The sequence below is a fragment of the Ctenopharyngodon idella genome, chromosome 17 (genome assembly GCF_019924925.1).
Source record: "Ctenopharyngodon idella isolate HZGC_01 chromosome 17, HZGC01, whole genome shotgun sequence".
In the NCBI taxonomy this organism is placed as follows: Eukaryota; Metazoa; Chordata; class Actinopteri; order Cypriniformes; family Xenocyprididae; genus Ctenopharyngodon; species Ctenopharyngodon idella.
Window position 1 is genome coordinate 33,038,360 of NC_067236.1, and position 23,755 is coordinate 33,062,114.

Sequence of the window (23,755 nt, forward strand, 5' to 3'; positions counted from 1 at the left end):
AATATCCTAGCTTCATGAATTATTTTTATCTTTATCAAAACTTGAACATGGGTAAATAAAAGCAAAACGCAACATTTTAAACAAAAAGCTGAGAAAATTGTATTTTTGTCAAAGTCTTCATCTGGATGTGATTCAGAACGATGATCAAAACACAGATGAAGTAGATCGAGTCCATCAACACCTCAAAGCTTCAGTCATTTCCTCTTCATGGGTTTGACATTTCATTCAGTAACGTTGGGCAGTTTTGATTTATATGCTGTTAAATGATCGCATTATTCATATTATATATATATATATATATATTTCGCATTATGTGTGCAGGGCTGCCCGATTTTCACATCAAAATCCACCCAATTGTTTTCCGCGGGAAAACCTTGGACTTGGCAACACTGCATGTGTGTCAGCAATGCTTCTATCGCTTGTTTCTGCTTCTTCTTCACCTATGTTTTGATCTGGAGATTCTGTACGCTTTCAGAAGGTGTGTAATAGCGCCCCCTACCTTATAACAGTGAAAACACAGATTGCCAGAAAATTGTCAATGGCGGGGAAACAGTTAAAAATATCCCAATAATAATAATAATAATAATTATATATATATATATATATATATATATAATATAGTCTATATTTAAATAAAAGTTTGGGAATATTAATAATAAACGAGTTTTCAGGAAGTGAAGCCCTTCAAGACAGGTCTCTTTATTCACTTTATGTTTGTCAACCCTGTTATACCATTATCAAATGACTGAAAGTGGGTTCCTGCACAAATATCAGCATTATTCAAATTATTAAACTACATTGTTAAACTTCCAACCCTGTTAGCTTTCAGAAAGAATAATTTTGTCCAAACAATTTTAATGTATTTCAAAAGTATTTAGCTTAAGATGGAAAAATGCATCTTACCACTTGAACACAGAATATTTTATGTATGCTTCATCTTGATATGTACTGTGTTCACATCAAGAATAAGTATAACGATAACTACATTAGCGTCCACACGAGCGGATGATATCCCTCAGTTTATTATAAGCGCTGCAGTTTTATCGTCTGTCACCTCAAATGCTCAAGCTCTTTAAAACGGTGGATTCCGATTGGTTGTCGATGTTTTTAATCGATCATCAGCTGGAAAAAAAAATTTCTGAATGTGATTCAGATGATAATGTTTCTCTGTGCCATTATCGTTAGAGCTGTGGTATTCTCTGCTATTCTTTTACACTTTTTAGAGCGATATCTTTTTATAGTCCTTGTTGTGAACAAGCCTCAAGGCTACAGGCATCACTGAAGGCGATCAGACTGACCTCAGCTGTGCATACCGACACACTTCTGTTTCTGAACAGAAAAGCCAAAAAGACAAAGCTGGAGCATTTCATTCATTTTATTGTTTAAAATCTCATAGTTTTGGTTCTTTACACGGGCAGACAGAATCTGATCGTCTGGAGCTGTGCGGGTGAAAAACAAAACACCTGCGACACACTGGAACATAGTGTTTCTGATGAACTGTTCAAATCTTATCTGTTCAAAGTTTTTTTTTACACTGAAGAGATTAAATACGACATACTGTATATTACTATCATTTTTTCGGCATTTAGAAACAAATAATTGCACAGGTCATGGTTTGTGTGTTGAATTGTACATAGAAGGGCAGGACAGCGCGACGGCTTTCCTGCGAGGGCGACAAACTCCATAATATTCTGAAAACCCAGCGGACATTTACATGGTAAAACAACTCGACATGAAGCTAATCAATGCGAATCCACTCCAATCACCTGCTGCCATCATTTACTCTAACAGTGATGCATCTTCTCCTAGTGTGTCAGACGGGTGGTGATGACCGTTCTGTGCGAGTTGAGGCTCTTTTGAGTGCGTTCACATGTCCAGCAGCAGCACCCGAGGGTCCTCCACCACCGATTTGATCTTTCTCAGGAAGGTCACCGCCTCTCTGCCATCAATCAAACGGTGGTCGTACGTCAGAGCCACGTACATCATCGGCCTGATCTCCACCTGAACAAAGCCAGAAGAGACACAAAACGACTGAGAACGAGCAAAGAAGAGCATGAGTGCACTTTTTCCACGCTGTTGGTTTTTCCATTCATTTTTCTTCGTTAACGCATCATAATCCATGAACCGAGGAAAATCACACCATCACAATCTTTGATTTGAAGCAGAAAAGTATTTGAAAATTGGACAAAAAGACAAAAACTGTGAACTTAACGGCTTTAGTGAGGGAGAGACCTACAATCCCATGAAGCACTGCAAACAGCATAATCCAATTAAAACTTTGGAGAAAACTACTCTTTTAAAGTTGATTATATCTATAGAAACAATATATTTTAATGCAAAATATGCACATATACATAGAGAGCACATTGAGAGCACATCTGGATCAACTCATATTCCGTCATTTGTGGTGCTTCATGGAAGTGGGCAGGGCTAAAGAGCTCTTCTGGCATGATTTGCATGCTGTGACCCTTATTGGTGGAATTTCTGCACAGCATCATGGGTACTGTAGTTTTTCTCCACAAATTCCACAGTTAAAGGGTTAGTTCACCCAAAAATTAAATTTCTGTCATTTATTACTCACCCTCATGTCGTTCCACACCCGCAAGACCTTCGTTCATCTTCAGAATGCAAATTTTTGATCAAATCCGAGAGTTTTTTTTTTTTAATCCCCCATAGAAAGCAATGTAATTACCACATTCAAGGTCTAGAAAGGTACTAAAGACGTCGTTAAAACAGTCATGTGACTGCAGTGGTTCAACCTTAATGTTATGAAGAGACGAGAATACTTTTTGTGTGCAAAAACAAAACAAAACAAAAAATAACTTTATTCAACAATTTTGTCTCTCCCCTGTCAGACTCATACGCTGTTTTTCGGTTGTATAGAAATAATGCTATAGAATAAAGTAGTTATTTTTGTTTCGTTTTTGTGCACAAAAAGTCGACGTGACTGCAGTGGATCAACCTTAATGTTATGAAGGGATGAGAATACTATTTTAATGATGTTTTTACTACTTGTGGTAATGTGGTAGTTTCATTGCTTTCTATGGGAGATTAAAAAAAAAAAAAAATCTCTCAGATTTCATCAAAATATCTTCATTTGTGTTCTGAAGATGAACGAAGGTGTTACGGGTGTGGAACGACATGAGGGTGAGGAATTAATGACAGAAATTTTCTTTTTTGGGTGAACTAACCCTTTAACATGACAATTTTAAAAATAGGTTTAAATGATGAACAGATGGCTTCAACAAAAGCATATACTGTATAATTGATTAACAACCTCAGAGCTCACAGTAGGGCTGACTTTATAATTTATCATTAAATATTAGTTTCCCTATGCTCTTTTGCTGTGTCATCAATGACTGCACAGATAAAAACAACAACAGTTAACAATATATATATTTGACTTGATCTTTTTAAATAGTATGTCACACAAGTTAAGTCTATTGTGTGTTATTGCAAATTGCACTCTCAACAATTTGAAGTATTTTGACAGCACACATCCTAAAAAGTAATTCAGGGGACCTGTTACCACAACTTAAATAAAGGCATGGTTGCAAGTTCAAAAAATTCTCATTTATTGTTTTAATTAAACCTTTCAAGTTGCAAACATTAATTTGTTGAGTTCTGTTGACATAATGTTGATCGTTACTTAATATCATCTGTAATTTAAACTCAAATTTTTGCGTTAATTGGCTTTTTTTTTTTAAATTAGGTTGTAGTAACTTAATGAAATTGTCTTGATAACTTCAGAAATTGGGCAGGGGATTTCTAGTTCCCAGCATGCTTTGTGTAGGACTGGATAAGGAGAATAAATGTTGAAATTAAGTGTTAATTTATTCGTTTTTAGTGAAGGGATAGACCTGTTAGTGTTTAATGCTGTTATGTTTGACATTTAAAAGAGTTTCTGTAATTTTTGTGGTTATCATTGTGCTAAAGAGTAGAAACATGAAGGTAAACACTACATTGACTCTGTGAGAAATGACTGCGCTAATGCCAGTCACAAGTAGTATCTTATTTGTTCATTAAATATACATGCCAAGTAAGTTAAATTTAGCATGTGCGATGATAGCTGTTGATCTGAACTGAAATAGATCCGATTAATTGGTTCCTACAACTAGTCGGAGCAACTTAATTTTGAACAATCAACTTAAACATTTGTGTTTATGCTACAAATTAAGTTCCTGTAACTCAATGTAGCTTGTTGGTTGAAAGTAAATTCACTCAAAGTTGTCATAACTCGAAAAAAAAAAACTGATGTAAACTGTTGCGTTAATTTTTTTTTTTTTGTAGAGCCAACATTATTTTTTAGAGTGCAGCGAGACTCGATTATTTGTGGTGCTTAATGGGAGTGGGCGGAGCTAAAGTCTGGTGCAAATTGCTTGCTGCAATTCTCTGATTGGTGGAATTTTCTGTACAGCATCATGGGTAATGTAGTTTTTCAGCCCAAATTAAACTGTTAAACAGGATTATTTGAAAAATACATTGAAATAATGTGAACGGATGGCTTCAACATTCAATTAACAACCTCTGAACTCTTACTAGGTCTGTCTTTAACAGTTCATAAGTTATTATTAAAAATAAACACCTCTATAAAGAAAATGAATGGAGTTTTTACTTCACAAACACAACTGTTGCGCTCCAAGACACAAAATGTTCACATCTAACCTTCCCAGCAATGGCCACGGGCCGGTCAAAGATGCCATGCATGCCCAGAATGGCAGACTGTGGCGGGTTGATGATCGGTGTCCCAAACATGGAGCCGAACACCCCTCCATTACTGATGGTGAACGTGCCACCGTCCATGTCCTCCACAGCAAGTTCATTCTTACGAGCCTGTAGGAAAAACAGAAAAAAAGAAGTAAGAAAGAGGCAAGACTTGGGGAAAAAACACCCCGAAACATTAGATCAGACACTTTTAATAATTAATAAGTAGCCTTTTTTCTTCTTTGCATTTCTCCATGTAGTTGGCTAATAAACCTGGCATTATATATTCTGAATATTGTTGACACTTTGCTTTTGTTCCTCTTGTGTAAGTCGCTGTGGATAAAAGCGTCTACTAAAAGCATGAAAGTAAAAGGTGCTCTGATGAACGCTCTTAAAACCGGACCGAGTCATTAGAGGAATAAACCGCAGCATTTTTCAGAAATTACATGGTTTAATTTTTCCCATCACTTGACATCAGCTCTACCAGTGACACCACCGCTGTTTTTTTAGGTCATGTAACATATTTACCTAAATAAAGATTTCTGGTTAGTTGCTCCATTTGCAGCTAAATAACCATGTCTTCAGAAAGCAGCTCAAATCAGACGCGTCCATCTGTCTCACCTTTTCTCCCAGCTCGTTGATGGTTTTCTCAATGTCGGCGAAGTTCATTCCCTCCACTCCTCTGATCACTGGAACCACGAGACCCTGTGAGACGAGACAGAGACAGTGATGAGAAACAGAGACGCTGCACATCTGCACAGTAACACAGCTGCAGTCACTCTACTGCCATAACAAGATTAAGAATAAAGAGAATGAGCAAAAAAATCGTACTGAGCCTTCTGAACGGTGATGTTTGTGGACCTGTTCATGAGATTCATGCTTTCAGAGGCTTTATAAGAGGAATAAATCTGTAGGAATTACCTTTGGTGTCGCGACGGCCACACTGATATCCACATAATCCCGATACACGATCTCTTTGGTTGTGTCATCAATGACTGCACAGATAAAAACAACCGTTAACAGCTTTCAATATACAGTATATTTGACCTGTTCTTTACTGTTTACTCGATTAAGTACTTTCCTTTGAATAAAAGTCACTAGTTTGTTATTTATAATATTTCACACTCATATGAATAATTACCTTTTTAAATCCTCAAGCATATTAGTGTATTGTATTTTATTTTTATATTTTCGGTTTTAGTCATTTTGTAATTTTTAAATACGTTTTATTTCAGTTTTAGTTATTTTAGCACATCAAGTGTACAAAAATGTACTAAAATGAACTGTGTGTGTCATTATATTTTATTTTATTTAACTTTTTAATTAATATTTTGAATCATTTTAATTGTTAGTAATTTTGTTGTGGGTTTTTGTCATTTTTAAATACATTTTTATTTCATTTTTATTTTTTTATTTTTTTAAATCTAATCTAAGGTAATCTAACTTTAGTTAATCTAAATGCAAATGAGACTTGTTGCCTTGGTAACTGCTGAAATAAGTTTATTTTATTTTATTAATATTTTGAATTGGTTTTTATTTTTATGTTTTTGTTTTAATTGTTAGTAATTTTGTTGTGCATTTTTGTATTTTTTTTAGATTTTGTTTTTTTATGTTTTTATTTCAGTTTTAGTTTAATTTTTTTATATTTTATTTAAGTTTTTAATTAATATTTTGAATCATTTTGTTAGTAATTTTGTTGTGAGTTTTTGTAATTTTTAAATACATTTTTATTTCTTTTTTTAGTAAATCAAGTTAATCTAAATGCAAATGAGAAATGTTGCCTTGGTAAATGCTGAAATAAGTTTTTTATATTTTATTTTATTAATATTTTGAATTAGTTTTTATTTTTATGTTTTTATTTTAATTGTTAGCAATTTTGTTGTGCGTTTGTATTTTTACTGTTGTTTTTTTTTTTACAAATGTTTTTATTTCAGTTTTAGTTATTTTAGTACTTCAAGTTAAACTAAATATTTTTTATATTTTATTTCTGTTTTTAATTCATATTTTGAATTAGTTTTTATTTTTATTTTTTTTAGTAAATCAAGTTAATTTCATATGCAAATGAGAAATGTTGCCTTGGCATCTACTGAAATAAGTTTAAGTTTTTTATATTTTATTTCAGTTTTTATTAATATTTCAAATTAGTTTTTGTTTAATTTTTATTAGTTTATTATTTATAAGTTTTATTATTTTATTAGTTTATTAATTTAATAGTCTACTATTAACTAAAAAAAAGTTTTTATTAATTTGTATTTTAGTTTTAGTATTTTAGTACATCAAGTTAAACTAAATGCCACATTTTTATACATTTTATTTCAGTTAAAGTTTCTTTCAAGTAACAGAAGTTTATGGTTTTAGTTTTAGTGAACAATAATAACCCAGATCGTGACAACCCTACAGGTGTCTGTTTCAGCATTCAGTCAGATACGACGGCCTCACCAGCAGGTACATGTAAGTATCCGATGAAGAACATGAAATGGTGTGACTCTGGGCAAATATAGACACACACTGGCCTGATGAAACCGTGTTAAACGCGGCTGTCTATGTAGGCCAAGCCAATGAGGTTTGGAAGGAAAGAGAGGAGGGGGGCGACTGAAAGGTAATCTGTAAAAATGTTCTTTAGACTCGAACAGACAACCACATAACCACACACGCTTAGCAGTGGCTTAATCTGAAGTGGTCAGATGCTGAACGCTGAACTAGTAAGGCTCCAACGTGTGTGTGTACGTGTGTGTGTACGTGTGTGTGTGTGTGTGTGTGTGTGTGGAGACACGTACCAGCGTTAACGGCAGGCTGGTCTGTCAAAGCGTAGGCAGCAGCTTTCACAAACGCAGACATGAAGCCCAGTTTGATACCGTGTTTCTTCAGGAAAGCATCTTTATATTGTTTCCTCATCTCTGTAATGTTGCTGTCATGGAGGAATAAGGAAACATGTAAGACATTTACAAGGAATAGCTGCTCAACCTCATGTCATTCCAAACCCGTATGACTTTCAACCATGAAATACTGAAGCAGAAGTTTAGCAGAATGATCACGCTGCTCTTTACCATCTAATGACTATCATAAAACGTATCCATCTGAATTGTGCACTGTTTCCCAGGTCTTCTGAAGTCAAATGATAGGTTTGTGTGAGACACAGACTGAATTGTGGAAAATAACATTGGTAATTTTCCTGTTTATTAATGTGGAGCTGCTTTGAAACAATCTGTACTGTATAAAGCGGTATAGACATACATGTGACTTCACTCACTGTATAGAAAACAAAAAAATCGTGAATAAAAACCCTTTTGTAGTCCACAGGGGGAAAAAAAAAAAAAAAAAAAAATCAAATAGGTTTGAAACACAAACAGTGTATAAATAACAGAATTTTGATAAGGGTTAGGCATGAGTATAGAGCATGAAAACGACGAACGAAACAATGAAATATTTTTATTTCTTCTGGTTATGGTGGCATTTTGGACGGTACCTTGAGGTATGTTTGGTTAGCATTAAGACCTGAAAATAAGGAAAAGCACATTCATAGCTGGTGTAATTTTTTGTACAAAGATAGTTGTAATATTTCAGAGTGTCCTAACCTGACGTGACGCTGAGACACGTGATCAAAGGCGTCTTTTCCATGTTAATCAGAGTTTATGTCCTAAGCAGCTGTGACGATTCTATTTTAGAAATGTTTCTATTTCTGCGACGTCGCAGCTGGAACAACAAAGTATGACAATCTCAGCTACTGATTATGTGCTTTATTTAATGTTTTAATTTCTGATTGGCTGTTATTTGGTTACGAGTGCAGAGCACTTGCAGAGGGACTCCGCCCACACCTTCTTGTGATTGGCTGTGATTTTGGATTGATTTGGTTGCGAGCGCAGTGCGCTTGCAGAGAGACTCCGCCTACATGCTCTTCTGATTGGCTGTGAATTTGATTTGGTTGCGAGCGCAGTGCGCTTGCAGAAAGACTCCGCCCACATGCTCTTCTGATTGGCTGTGAATTTGATTTGGTTGCAAGCGCAGTGCGCTTGCAGAGAGACTCCGCCCAAACGCTCTTCTGATTGGCTGTGATTTTGGATTTATTTGGTTGCGAGTGCAGTGCGTTTGCAGAGACTCCGCCCAAACGCTCTTCTGATTGGCTGAGATTTTGGACACACTATCGCATCTCATAGGCACTTCATTTTACCTGTGTCCATTCACTCTTCAGCTTTAGCTCAGGCAGATAAAACGACAATAATTTATTCAAATTATGATTGGAATATTGAAACAGATGTTTCTTTTTCAAAAACACTGATGATATATTTTTAATCTAGTTAAGATTATAGTGTTTAAAATAAAGTGTCATTTTTCTCATCATATTTTCATCAACAGCTAAAACGGCAATGCCCGACATTACTGAATATAATTGGAATATTTGAAAATCAAAAACAATGATGACATATTTTGTAATTTAAGTGTCATTTTTTTTTACATCAGCAGTACATTTTCATTAATATCATCACAACATGCATAACCACAAAAATGAGCATCCCTAATTTTGAAATTCCTTGAAATGTAAAAGCACAATCCAATCGGACACAATCCAATGCAAATAATCCCACTAATAACTCTTCAGCAATGATCTGCAACAACCAAAAACCTCTGTTTGTGTGGTCCGTGGCATTTAAGGTTAACTTTCCTTACTAAAAAAACCCAATCAAGGATGTTGTGGACAACAGTCTGCCCAGGTTTTGAGTGAAAAGGGCAGAGACTGTAATTCTCCATTTTCCTGTCTCTAACACCGTTTAGCCTCTCCGGTTTCTCCGCTAACGGAATTAGGACCGTCCCAAGACACGCGCTCTCAGAGAAAGGAGAGAAGACGCGATAAAAATCTTCACTTTCCAAAGCCTTCAAATCTTATTGGCTTGTCATAATAGCCCATAACGTTCCGGGCGTCTCGCACGCTCCCTCCGAAGGCCCGTCTCGGGGGACGTCCGGGGCAGATGCTCACAGGCCGCAGACGAGCGCGCTCCTTCGACTCCAGACTGGCAGAGTCTTCCTCCATCCCATCAATGCCAACGAGATTAGCGGCAGAACACGAACCCCGAGCAGCTGAAAGGCAATACGGCCATTTGCGCTGGGGAGAAATCCTCAAAGTGTCATCTTCAGGGGTTAGCGAGGGAGGTTGTGGACATTAACGTTTCCTTGTAAATTAATAAAGCCCATTTTACCCTTCTTATCTTTGTTTTGACCAACATTAGGACCAAATATTTACATTCCGTGCTTTAAGTGGCGATTCGGTTTCAGAAATCTCTTCCTGTAGGCCAGATTCCAATCTATAACCATTTGGATGGGCATTGCGGAGCTTCTAATCAGGTTTGGGCAATAAGCAACATTTTCACAGGCCATCGACAGACTTTCCAATGTGTCAGTGGTCTGTTCTGCACACTGGCAGGCACAAGTCTGGACACACTTCCCTGAATGCTTGAAATCAGTTTTGTACACAAATATAAAGTGTGTGCATACACTGTGTTTCAAATTATAATCAATCCTATATACGCTGCTGCTTCTTCTGAGACTACTTTTTAAACAGTATCTCCTCCTAGAGTTTTCAAGCTAGATCCAAACTCGGCTCAGACCTTCAGATTGTTTCTGACTCGGGTTTCTCTTCTAACTGATCGGACTTTCAGTAAGCGTAAAGTGGACAAACAAATCTACGAAAAATCCCCTAAGTATTTCCCAAATAAATCCCCTGAGTATTTAACTTACATCCACCATATATCTATCAATCAATCAATCTAACAACATGCAGAAACATGTTAGCAATGTGTTAAATAATGCTATAAACATGCTAGCAACATGCTAACAACATATTAAAACATGCTAGAACCATATTAAATCATGTTAGCAATGTGCTAATGCTATAAACAACATGTAAAATCATGGAGTTAGCAACATGTTAAATAATGCTGGCAACATGCTAGAAACATGCAAACAACATGAAACATGAAATCGAATACTTCTCTGCTATATAGTATGCAAAAAAACAGTATGTGAACAGAGTAGTATGTCCAAATTCATAGTATTTGAAAACATGTTAGCAATGTGCTAGAACATGTTAATAACATTTTATTGACTGAGTAAAATCTTCAAACTTTTCAAAGTTATTTTAAACTTTCAGACAAGCCAACACAAAGAATTGTAGGCTGAAGTTATAGGAACAAACCTCATATCAACTTCATTGAAGGTTGTCAACATGGCACAGGTGTTCTGCGCTTCCTTCAGCCGCTGAGCGATTCGCAGTCTCATGCGGTTCATCTTCACCTGCAACAAAACCACAGAAGGGCTAAGCATTTTCAAGCTGAATTCATGCTATTTTCGCTATGTTTCATTTTTGACATAACTAGTTTTTTTATAAGCAAAGACATAGTTTTTATAACAGCAAGATAATTGCGTTTATTTTGGGAATTATTTCTTGTGAACTGTTTCTCAATTAATTGTTTTATTGTTTCAACAATTTGGCATGACTCAAAATGTTCATGGAAATCTCCAAATGGCATTTAACACTGTTACACATGTAAATAGTGCATTTCATTTGGTGAAAAAGATGCATTGATTATTTTTCACTTTCTGTACTTTTTTTTTTATTTTTGAGAAAAGACAAGAAGAAAAGAAAAAGAAAAGAGAAAAATTAACTTAAGTCGTTTCAAATCAAATACAGACTTACTGAGTATCGTCACAGATGAAAAATGTCAAGGTATAATTTTTGAGCCACGTCACAGACACAGGTGAAACTAAAAGCATTGACATTTTGTGGTCTAACATGATTATGCTAATACACAACAGCTGCACAAGTGACTGAAGAAATCAAATGCTGTGGCGCAGTCTAACTAGTACTAAATTACTCAGTCTTCTTTGATGTAATTAGTCCAATATTACCCAAGAAAGATCCTAACAGAATGAGCACAGTAGGGTCATACGCAGCAAGGGCTGTCAAACTGGGGTATGAAAAATACATTCTATAGTAAACTTGGCAACATCCAGTATATAAGCTGCACTGTGTGTTCATCAGACAGCAGGTTTGCTGTGTTAACGGGTGTCTTACCCTGTGCTCTGAGCGGGTGGCTTTGGCTCCAGTGTCAGCAGCAGCAGGAGCAGCAGCAGTGGGTTTGATGGCTGAAACTGTCAACAGACAATGAAATGTAAGGCTTTTTAAGACCTTTTTTAAGACCTGCACAAATAAAATTAATACCATATGGGTGAGGTAGAGCAATGTCTATGGTAACATCCTAAACCACTGTAAAAAAAACAAAAAAAAAAAAAAAAAAACAATGATTTAAACAACTGTACAGGGCAAAATGGTGATTACGGAACAGCAGAAATATAGCGGTTACCCTGGTAAATCCTGTATACAAAGTATCTGTGACGAGTTTGCAGGAATGATAAGGTAAACAATGTCATAATTCATCAACAATAGATCAATAAAAGATCGTTTAGCATAATGTGCAGCAATCACTGACTGTGAACTGCTCTGAAACCACTTGTAGAGCAAGCAACAGCGCTGCATTTTTACTTTGAAACATGCAGCGCTCAGGATTCAATTATCGCTTTCTGAAGTTTAATAATCAATCATATTAAGCCACATTGCGATTCTTGATTTTTCTGTCACCAAATTTAAGACCTCTTGAAATAATTAAGACTTTTCTTATACCATTTGATAAAACTTAATTTGAGAGTTTTCAAGGAGCCGCACAGACCTTGAGTATTGGTGCTAGATTTACCAACCAAAGTTAATGTCACAATAAGCACAATAAGCACCAAAGAACAAAAGAAATGACATTTTAAATCTATGGTGAGGTTTGATTATGTTAACAGAGTAACACTCCTGCTAATGGGAACTAACCTGGTTTGGACTGGATGGGCTGGGCTGGCACAGGGGGTACAGGGGGCATGGTGGAGGGGATGGGACCTGCAGCAGCAGGAGCAGGAGCAGCAGGAGGAGGTGGTGCAGCAGCGGCCGCAGGCGTCTCTGCTGCAGGAGGAGGTGCAGCCGCTGTCTTAGCAGCTCCAGCTGAAACATTTCATTGAGTCAGAGCTGAAACCACTGCAGCAGAGCATCACTCACTTACAATAATAACCACTTCCTTGGACAGAAAGACCTGATACTTTATTTCTGATTGTGGTTATTAAGATGGAAATTTTAAGTGTGGGTATACATATATATACACTTTGCCCTAAAAAAGACTTCAAAAGTTAGTTTACATGTTTAGAAGTAATTTTATAAGAAGTTTAATTCATTTTATTTCAACATATTGTCGCAAAACAGCTTCACAGAAAATGCATGTTTCAATATTACTATCAGAGATGCATGAGTCAAAGTAATGTCCATATGGCAGTAACACACAGCTATAATATAACAAGTTATGTGGGTTATTATCATGACAAAATGAACATGTCAGGCATTGATTACAGCCTGTGACAAGAACATCAAGAACATTCCTTTAATATATTATTATTAGTTTTTGCCATTAGCAAAAAAATGTGGCTGACCTCCTTTCTTGAGTCTGAACAGAGGAGTTCCTCCTTCCACTTTCCCGCCATCAGGAACCAGCAGCTCCTCGATGACTCCTGCGGCTGGAGAGGGAACCTGCACCGACGTCTGCAGGACAGAGCATAACACACACTTTACTCCAACACTGCACTCACACAAACTGAATAAACACTACTGACTTATGTAGAGCTGAATTAAACTCGTTAATTAATTGATGAGGTTTAAAGTCATTGAACTGAACTGAATCAACACTGAACTGAATAATGACACTATTGTCTTTTTTAGAGCTGCTTTAGAGCAGAATTGAATTCTTTCTTTATCATTAATCATTATTTTCCTGTTTATCCCTGTAATGCTGAAACAATCTGTATTGTATAAAGCGCTATAGAAATAAATCTGACTTGACACTTACACAGCCTGATATATAACAGGAAAACAATTTACATTTTGCACATGGTATAGTATGTCTATTGAGTTTGCACATAGTTTAAGGATTTATCTAGCCCTACAACAACTAATTAAAAATGCTAATAGACAATTAGTGGGAAAAATTCTGATTATTATCCTTGATTAGTCAAAAATCAAAACATTTATTGTTAAACATCAAATCTAGGTTTAAAACTGATTTGAAAATTTAAATATAAGCAACAAACTGATGTCTGTATATGAACTGTAACTGTAGTACTGAAAAATAAAGTTCACTGCGTTCAGAGGAATAAATGTGCTCCTGCAAAACCACTTCTTACTTTGTGGTTTGCAGTCGTTCTGCAGTATTCAGACTGATAGGTTTTTTTAAATCAGTTTATATTATATTGCATATTTTTTGTATAATAATTTTGTAGCATACAGATTTCAATTGTGCACATTGTTTGAGTGCACTGGCATGAAAAATATGATTAATCAATTATTAAAACAGTTATTAGTTGCACCTCATTGTTTTAATGGAGTTTCATCAAAGCTTCTTACCTTATCAGTCTCAATTTCACAGACAACCTCATCCTCAGAGACTGTGTCTCCAACAGCTAAAAGAGACACAAACAGGGTTAACAAAGTCAAATCAGGTGAACCGTCTGTAATGCACACATGATCAACACATCTTACCTTTCTCCCACCTGACGTCTCCCTCTGTGACAGACTCGGCAAACGCTGGGGTTTTTACTGTAATAACTTCATTCCCTGCAATCACACCAGAGACATGTCATGTGGCGTGGAGTGTAGAAACGTGTTAACCACTAGAGATATATCCATACAGTTCACACCACTGAAGACATGACTGCACAGAAAGACAAGCCTGCCTAAAAGTGGTTGTGTGATTTAAAACAAAATTGATTTGTTTCACCAAGTAACTGGATTAAAAAAAGTGCAGTGGACACAAACACTTCAGCAACAACAAGATAAGAAATGCTGTGAGTAAGTACGTCTGCAGCAGCCTTTGCTGAGCAGTGTTTATTACAGGTAAGGTGAATAATTAATAGAGCGAATAAACATCACCAAATGACTTGAAGTGTAATGCTGCATTCAAAACATTTCAGGTTTGGCCAGGTATCGTGTTTTGTATTCTAGCATCATATATGAAACATGATTCCTCACATTTGAAATATTTATCATCGTCCATGGCAACGCTGTGCCTGTATATTATTCTGCTTATTACTTTACACAAAATATTGGTTTAATTAATGTTAAATCTTTCATTAGCTCAAAGTTTTTGTGAAGAAAACAGTTCCTAGCAAGCAGTTTTCAGCCAAAACAAACTAGAAAATAATAAACATCAGGCCACTGAATGCTGAGATTGATGAATTAGAATCAACAATTCCAGAGACGTGTAATAATGCTAAATATTTCAAAATCATTTTTGATCTTAAGGCTGATGAGAATTAGAAAGGCTGCATCCACTCGTATGCACTTTAAATGTTGAGTTGCCTCAAATGTTACTTTTTCCGAATGTTTGTAGTATTTTCAACTTTTTGAAATGCAATGCATATTTTATTATTGTTCAATACATTTTTTATTCTTTGTTTAAAAAAAAAAAAAAATCTGATCTAATTCTGAACTTGAAATAAGCAGCAGGTTCAGTTATTTCAGCAATATAATCAACAGTGACAGGCCTATCAAAACCACTTACGAGGAGCTCAGGGTAACACTTTATTTTAGTGTCCTTGATACATATGTTACATGTACTTACAGTAAATTATGCATAATTACATGCAACTAACCCTAAACCATAGTAAGTATATGTTGTTAATTAATATTACTCAGAACTTAAATGTATAATTCAGGGTTCATGCACATTTTAACCAATAAATTTCCATGAATTTTGAGGCAAATATTCATGACCTACTATTCCATGAAATGTCTATGTATACATATAAAATAGGAATAAAATCCATCTTCAAATTTACCACGGCATATCTTATCTAAAATTAATGACAACAAGCAATGCAGTTTAACACAAAATAAACATGCATTTAAATAACGCTGACACACCAGAAAAGACGGTTACATAAATTCATGTTAAACATATTTCAATATACAGATATTTGTGAAACAAATTTCCATGACTTTTCCAAAACGTTTTGCATTTCTAAAACTTTTCCAGGCCTGGAAATTGCCATTTTAAAATTCCAAGACTTTTCCGGGTTTTTCTTGACTCTAATAATTACACTGTAACAAGGACACCTTAAAATAAAGTGTAACCGACCTCAGAAATGGAGACTTTAGTGTGTCAGTGAAGCATGACCTTGACCTTCAACGGACACGTGACCATAAATGAGTGAAAGAATTGTGTTGACATTATACGACATAAACACAAATCTCTGAAGGGAATGGAAACAGTTCATCATGACCAAAAACTAAGGCAAAATGTACATTAGCTATGTTTCCATCCAAAGTTGTGAATTTAACTTGTGCACGAAATTGGAATATCGTATAAATCATTGTTCAAGAGAACAAAATCGACACTTCCTGGGAAATTGGCGCTGTCATGTTCTCTTTCGTTCAGATGTTGGTGTTTGGGAACACAATCGTGTGAGATGCTTCTGGAAGGATTTAAACCAAATCATTCTGATAAAGACTTTGACTCAGGCATTTCAGAACCACCAAACCAACATTTAAGATGCTGCGATGTGATTGGTCCACTGGTTAGTCCAGTTATCCAGTCACAGCCTCTGCTGAGGCAAAGTCATGTGAGTTTTCAGTTGCGCATCAAGGGATTTATTCAGCGAATGTGTTTCGTAGTTTATGCACATATATTCTTATCGGATAAAAAAATTATCTGCCTGTATTAAGCATTTTTTTATGTGATATCCCAAAATATGCATAAAAATATGTGGAAGGAAACATAGCTAATGATGCTGTGCAACACTTTTTAGCAACTTTAAAGAATCAGTGCATGAGCGGATACATACTGTGAGCGGCTGTGGTGTTGAAGTATCTGATTTGATAGACGCTTGACCGTGTCTCACACCTCCTGAAAACCAACAGCACAATCCAGTGAGATCTTTTATTTGGTATCTGTGGGTCACACCGTGACCACGGATCTGCCTTCCCAAATAAATCCTCTGGGATCAGTGAAATGTCGTATACTTACGGGCTGTTCTTGAAGGTGACGCACTGACTAGCTGATGATATACCTGAAGGAAAAAGGAGACACAGGAACATCTAATCATGTTTGTTTGCACTGTCAGAAAAAGAAAGATACAAGACTGTTAAAACTTGTACCTTTACAAAAACACCACCTGTGTCATGCAATACACCAACATAAGATAGAGAGAGTCAGAACTCACCTGATGTAGCTCGTCTCGCGAGAACACCGTTTCCCTAGAAGAACAAGACGACACCAATCCATCAATGAGCACTAACATCACTGAACTATGCAAATCAAATAGCAAGGACAACGTTCAGCAAAGAACAAGATAATCTCGTCTAGCCAGACTTTGACAAACAACGTAACATCTGGTTTGTTGTCCAGTGGAGCGCCTGTCATAACGAATCTCAGTCTTCTGCATGGGATTTTACTACACTGAAAATATTTTGGCGGATGGCCGGATGTTAAAATTCATCTTTGTCCCGCCAAGAATTTATTTGATCATTTAATGTGACGACACCTGCCGTTCTGCAATACCGGTACCCGCTGATAGTCTTTAAAACGCTCCCGTGAGTGTTCGTGTAAGCGCTCTGTGAAGAGCATCAAAGGTTTCTATTCACACTGTGTTTTTGCAGCGTCGCACTTTTGTAGCCAAACACAGACACATCTGTTGAGCGTGTGAACGCAATGGCCAATCAGATGTGTAAGTCAGTCAGAATCTGCTCAAAATGGCAGAATTTTTGTTTAGCGGGAATTAGGGCTGAACAATTTTTTCAGATTAATTTAAATGTAAAGTTTTGCAACAATTTTATTATTTTAAAAATCGAGAAATCTTGGTTTTGAATAAACATGTTAGCAAACATTACAATTAGACATGTTGACAATACAGCAGTGAATAACAGTTAAGACGAAAATGAGCCGACCACATGATGACGCCTGATTAAAGGTGCGGTAAGTAGTTTTTCAAAAACACTGTTTGGAAGTTAGTCGGGCCGACACCAACAACAAACGTGTAACTAGGGCTGGGCGATATGACCAAAATCTTATATCACGATATGAGTAATTTTATATCACGATAACGATATATATCACAATATAGTTATTTTTGCTTTAAATAAGATTTTTATGATATCAAAATTTTCCATATCATTGAAATTTCATAATTATCATCAATTGATGAAAATTAATACTAGCCTAAAAAAACTCTCAAGCTTACTGAAGACAAATAAACTGTGATAAGGAAAGAGCAAAGAAAACAAACTACAACAGAACAAAGACAGACGAAATAGACCTACATGAAAAAACTTCAAGCACTAGAAAATGTATAAAGTAATTGGAGGTATAAAATACAATGCATAGTCTTTACTGTGTAAATTAAATACATTTATTCTTATTAAAGTTACAAAAGCAAGCAGTGAGAGATTTTCTCTCTTTTTTGTTGTTTGATTAGCATTAATAATGACAGCAGGTAAATTTGGATGCTGTCCCTTTAAGACTGACTGCACCGATCCATTAATTCGAGCTTGTCTTTCTCAACTGTACCTTCACTTAAGACATAAAAGGCTCTGTTTACTTGCAAATACATAGTCACTTTGGCACATAGGTATGTGTATTTAATTGTTCAAGCCCAATTAGGCGTCAAAAAGCACTCAGTTCAGTCCTCACACGCTCTCCATGTCGTGCATCTCTCAGACGGTGCCGAGAAACAGTCTCTCAGAGAGCGCGTGCATATGCTGAAATGAGTTGTCTTTCGCTGCTAATTGCACTTAAACAGTTTAAAACCACTTGTTTTTAAACCGCAATGCTTAAAAACTCATGCAAATTATAAGCTTTCGTGACCGCGCAGCATAGCAACCTCACGTGAGCGTAACCTTGAAAGAGACGGTAGTCCAAAATCTCTACCAGTTGACAAATTTCAACCGGCTAATCGTGTCTACCAGTATATCGCCCACCCCTACTTATTGTGCTTAATACACTTTAACATCGAGCATGTCTCTAATTCGCGATCGCCTTCTGAGAGAGGCAGGTTTCATGCGTGCACTTTGGCAGTGTGCCCGTCAGCACGAGCGCTGCACCAAATTCCTTTTCAGGATATATTGCACTTATAACTCTTTTAACATCAAGCACGTCCCGCTCTTTATATTCTCATTCATGCATTTCATCACTCTGAAGTGTCAATAGTGCAATATATTTACATACTACAATATAGCAAAATCTCTAACGATAGACATTTTATTTCGTGGTAACGATATATATCGTCATATCGCACAGCCCTACGTGTAACCAATCAGCATTAGGGGGCGTGTGACAGTCGAGGAGAGAGAACGAGCAAGAGAGAGATTTTAAGAAAGACTGCAGAAAGAGACAATTCAAAAGAATATCACTGCAATGAAGGTTTATGATTAAGCAAGCGCTTTAGAGCCCACGTTAATATTAGAGAAGCTTTACAGTGATATTTTTATTTCATAAATAGGATAAGTTAATATTACAAACTATTTCTTGGCATTTATTGTCATTACTGGGCTCACAGTTCACATGGGTAGAGTCTTTTGTAGTGTGTGTGTGGATAACCATGTTCGTCCTCCACTGAAGACCATTTTTGACCCAGAAAAAATATGTATGTGTGGACAGTCATTTAAAGCTGCATGTAACTTATGAACACCTCAGTATTTCATTTGGAGAGGGAAACTTATCAAATGACACATGGAAAATAGCAATAGCCTAAGTAAAAAAATAAATAAGTTAAAATAAATAAACTGGACCTGTCAAGTTGCAAAAACTGCAGTGCCATTTTATATTAAAAACTAACGTTCAATGTAACAATACTTTAACCTCATATTGTTCTATAGTAAATCTTATATCATTATATAATTAATCAAGCATCATCAGTGCTGTTGTACTGAATATCAGCACGGCTATAATTTGACTGCAGTGTTCATTATTTTTCCCCATTCATGTTTTCATTTATATGTGCAGCTCTACTGTGCAGTACTTTATTTGACAAAAGCAAAGCAATGATTTGTTTTAATTAGGAAGCTCTATTTTGAATGACTGTTTTTGCTAAGAAGAATATTGTAAATTACTCATTTTATCATCATTTGATTAAAAATATAGTTGAAAGTCCAATATATAAATAACTCCTAAAAAGGGAGGAGCTTAACATGTTGATTCCCAGTGCTGTATTTTAATATGCATGACATGACGAACTACTAATCTGATCACCAGTGCAAACGAACAAAGCATGTTACGGAAAAACTTCAGGGCACAAACACGAGCGCCGATACATCACTGCATCTGACAGGCCATTAAACAGCAGTGCTGAAGGCTGGAGTGACAGTCAGGCACACATGCGAGTCATGTGATCCATCTATGTCACAGGGTCAATGGGCAGTGAGAACGACCAATACTGCGGCTAGAAGGACTTTGACATCTACAAAACGAAGCAGATGAATGAATTATCAATGCTCTTTGAATTCTGGTAAATTACTGACATATTTTTGGATTTTCCTCCTCTACCTCTCATAAACATCTTAGTGAGACTTTCAAATTACATGAAATCAAAATTCTTTTTTTTATGGAATATTGCAGTGTTTATTCTAAATGATTTATCGGTGCACATCATTATTGTTTTAAATTCATGTTCCTCATAATCTTGAATCAGAATATCTTCCCCTCCCTCTCTCAGCAGCATCTCTTCTCTTCTCTGATGACAAGGGCGGGGCAACCTGTCACTCACATGAGATCCACCAATAGCAAACCACAACCATCCAATCCAAACCATCCCCCACAGACAAAATCAAGCCCCGCCCTACATTTGTTCTTGTTCCAGAAGCCGTTTCACTCAGATATACGGCACAATAAGGAAGATGAGCCAACTTTAAAGCACTGATAAATATAGATACATAGTACAATTTAATAAGATGTTTGCACAAACTGAAATTAAACACTTATTTAACACGTTTCCTTAAATATTACTAAAATTAAAAATGTATTGCTGTTACATTTTGAAATGGACCCACAATGGATTTCACTACTTCTGTTAATTTGGGAAGTGGTGCTAAATGCAGCTAAATATGATCGAATTATAGCAGATATCAATAATTAATAAGGGTGTAACGATTCACTCGTTTTCTCGGTGCATCGATTATAAATCCTGACGATGCATATGCATCGATCTTGAAACATGTTTTTTGAATCGTGAATCGTTAATTTCGGCCGATAATCGATCGTAAAATGCAAAGAATCGTATTAATCGCGATTCAGTGCTTTAAAATACATAAAAATTATGCGCGAATTAAATTGGAGACGACGTTGTGCGCCGTCATTCACGCCCTCACAGCTCTCCTTCACAGATACGCACTCTTTACCGCCTTTCACTGGATTGCGCTCTCGCTCCGTCCGTAGCTCTCATCAACACATTTTTAAGCAGCTCACGTTTGAGCTCTCCTCAGGACGGCCACTGCTATTCACATGAGCAGATGACAGCTCTCTATCCTGAGTCAAACCGCTCAAACCAATGATAAAGCTGCCAAGTTGCGTGGTCACTACTGTTGAAATAAAACGCTTTCGTTGTTTTATATAAGAGGAAATACTAAAATTTTACAGAAATGGGTCATACCATTGACATTACCTGAGCAGTGGACGTAAAACCCCGCTTATTCAGGTGCGTGCATTTATTGCATGGACGGAGCAAACGCATAATGTAAGCGTCTAAATGCATAAGCATAGTTCCAATGAATGATAAATGAAATTTAACTTTATGTTGTTAATCTGAATGTGCGAAGGAAACTGCTGAAATAACTACAACATTAACAACACTGAAATAAGAGCGCGCGGTTTATCTGTCAATCAGATGCGCATTAAAGTTGCGTTCGTTATTATAGCAACAGCAGAAACCCAGCGCCTTCGATCAGGAATATGCTTCGTATAAAGACAACAAAGAGGGCTTTTATAACTATTCCGTTAAGAAAAGTTAGTTTAGTATTAGTTGGGAAAGTGCATGATATTCTAGGGTAGTCTCTCCAAGCGTTATGTTTAACGTACCTGGAACACTTTAATAAGGTTGTGTAGCCATTAACACCGTCCTGCACTATAGTTAACCTGAACTAACAATACTTTTAAAGCCTTTTAAAATTTTGCCTTATGTAAATTTCTACAAATGCCAATTTTTAGGCTATTAAAATAAAGTAATGTAGCATCATTAAGAACTAACATGAACTAACATTAACAATGGACAAAAGGTTTTTTTGCCCCCCACTCTTTGACCTCCTGAAGGTCGCTGTGTAATTCTCACCGTGACTAAGACACATTGAGGGAAGCATTTCAATAACCCTAATGAATGCATATAAAAATGCAGAAACGAATCGTATCGAATTTTAATGTGAATCGTCTCGAATCGCTCTGAATTTGCAAAAATCGTTCTTGAATCGAATCGAACACCTATGAATCGTGAATCGATTCGCTGTCTACCCAAAGATTCACAGCCCTAATAATTAATGTGGCATTTGTACAGTCACTTTGGAAGATGGCGACAAAAGAAGAGAAAAACAGACGCCCAGAAACAGCAGAGACTGTCACAGCAGACACAAAACAAACACATTAGCATAACACATGACAACAAACATGAATATTAACAGGTTTTGCGCGTGTCGTGTTATCATACGGGAGGTGACAGCTTGATCACATGGGAACGATTCTCAAATGACCTCATTGATCTACAGTATTGATTTAAAGTTTGATGAACGCACCATATAAAGCATTAAAAGCCCGTGTGAGTGTCATTAATGTGATGTAAAGGTATATGTTCTTCTGCTGTGTGTTTGTGTGTGAGTGTCCTGCTGCCCTTGGGCCTGCGCGCGGCCTACCGCTGCCGTCATCATAACGGTCATTGCGCTCACAGTCAATTATCATTCGGTCATTCTGCGGGACACATACGGGTGAAAGACACACGTACCTGCCGCAGGGCGGTGATCGAGCGCCCGAGGCTCCGGGTGAGACAGCGGGAATGGGATAACATGTCGTCGGGGTGGACCGCGCGCACTGCAGCAGCTCTCACAGCACAGCACCGGAAACAGCGCCGCCACAGGCCGGAAGCAGTGAGGAACATACCATCACGAGTCAGAGAGAGGTGAGCGTGGACGGAATGTACCATTGATTTGTCACTCTTTTTCAGTGCGTTTCATTTCATGTAAATTGTTTAAAATTCAGTCTGCATTTATAACACTAAATGCGCAATAGAATTGTGAACCATGCATACTGTGTACTGTTTTACACTATTTATTAGTAATGGGTTTATTAGTATACAAAATAAAATACAAATAGAAATAATAAAACTTGTAATATATGCTTGTTAAAAATTATACATCATGTTTATAAGGTAAATTCTTACTAATTTCCTCTTTTCATTGCAACATCTGTAACACATTAAACGTATTATACTCATAAATCAAACGTTCTTTATTTTGATCCCATTTTTGTTATTTTTATTTTGTAGATATTTGTTATTTGTTTTTGTTTTTTTCTTATGAGGAGCAAAAAACGTACAAATTCACATCAAAGTACACATATCAGTCAAATAGTCAAAAAAAAAAGTCAAATAGCTTGTCATTTCAGCAGTTCCAGTAATAATAATTAACAAAAAGTATGTTCTGACGATAATAAGATAAAATAATAATAAAATATTAAATAAAATAACTTAAGTGACATAATTTCCTTTCCTAAAAATCAATTATTAGCTAAAAATAGTACATTTCATAATCAAACTTATTTAAACAAAGTATGAAACAATGGTTAGATATGCTACATTTTTCTTTTATGTACATGAAATTCACCAAAAGTGAAAAGTTTTAATAAAATCCACGTAACGACTCTTTGTAGGCAGTTACATACTCGGCTCTCTGTCTAGTTTCTGATTGGCCGGCATGTTGATTAAGGGCGGTTCTGACTCCGCCCACTTC

General features: G+C 36.3%; 1 protein-coding gene across 1 annotated transcript; it reads right to left on the reverse strand.

Annotated features, from left to right (window-relative positions):
- Window positions 1-1,357: 1,357 nt before the first annotated feature.
- Window positions 1,358-22,914, reverse strand: dlst (dihydrolipoamide S-succinyltransferase). The gene is made up of 15 exons (XM_051866920.1): window positions 22,753-22,914; window positions 16,999-17,032; window positions 16,803-16,845; window positions 16,621-16,682; window positions 14,318-14,392; window positions 14,183-14,238; window positions 13,216-13,324; window positions 12,569-12,736; window positions 11,771-11,847; window positions 10,892-10,989; window positions 7,482-7,612; window positions 5,626-5,699; window positions 5,326-5,409; window positions 4,666-4,833; window positions 1,358-2,001 (listed from the first exon to the last, which is right to left on the reverse strand). Exons 1-15 carry the CDS (start codon window positions 22,903-22,905, stop codon window positions 1,867-1,869), a joined length of 1,467 nt encoding a protein of 488 aa, XP_051722880.1. The 5' UTR covers window positions 22,906-22,914; the 3' UTR covers window positions 1,358-1,866.
- Window positions 22,915-23,755: the final 841 nt, after the last annotated feature.

What these genes read in the sequence shown, in the direction of transcription:
- dlst (XM_051866920.1), bottom strand. Translation starts at nt 22,905, where the DNA reads ATGTTCCTCACTGCTTCCGGCCTGTGGCGGCGCTGTTTCCGGTGCTGT. An exon ending in CGCGAGACGAGCTACATCAG is followed by an intron (nt 16,846 to 16,998) that starts GTGAGTTCTGAC and finishes TTTTTCCTTCAG; the next exon opens with GTATATCATCAGCTAGTCAG. An exon ending in AGACGTCAGGTGGGAGAAAG is followed by an intron (nt 14,239 to 14,317) that starts GTAAGATGTGTT and finishes TGTCTCTTTTAG; the next exon opens with CTGTTGGAGACACAGTCTCT.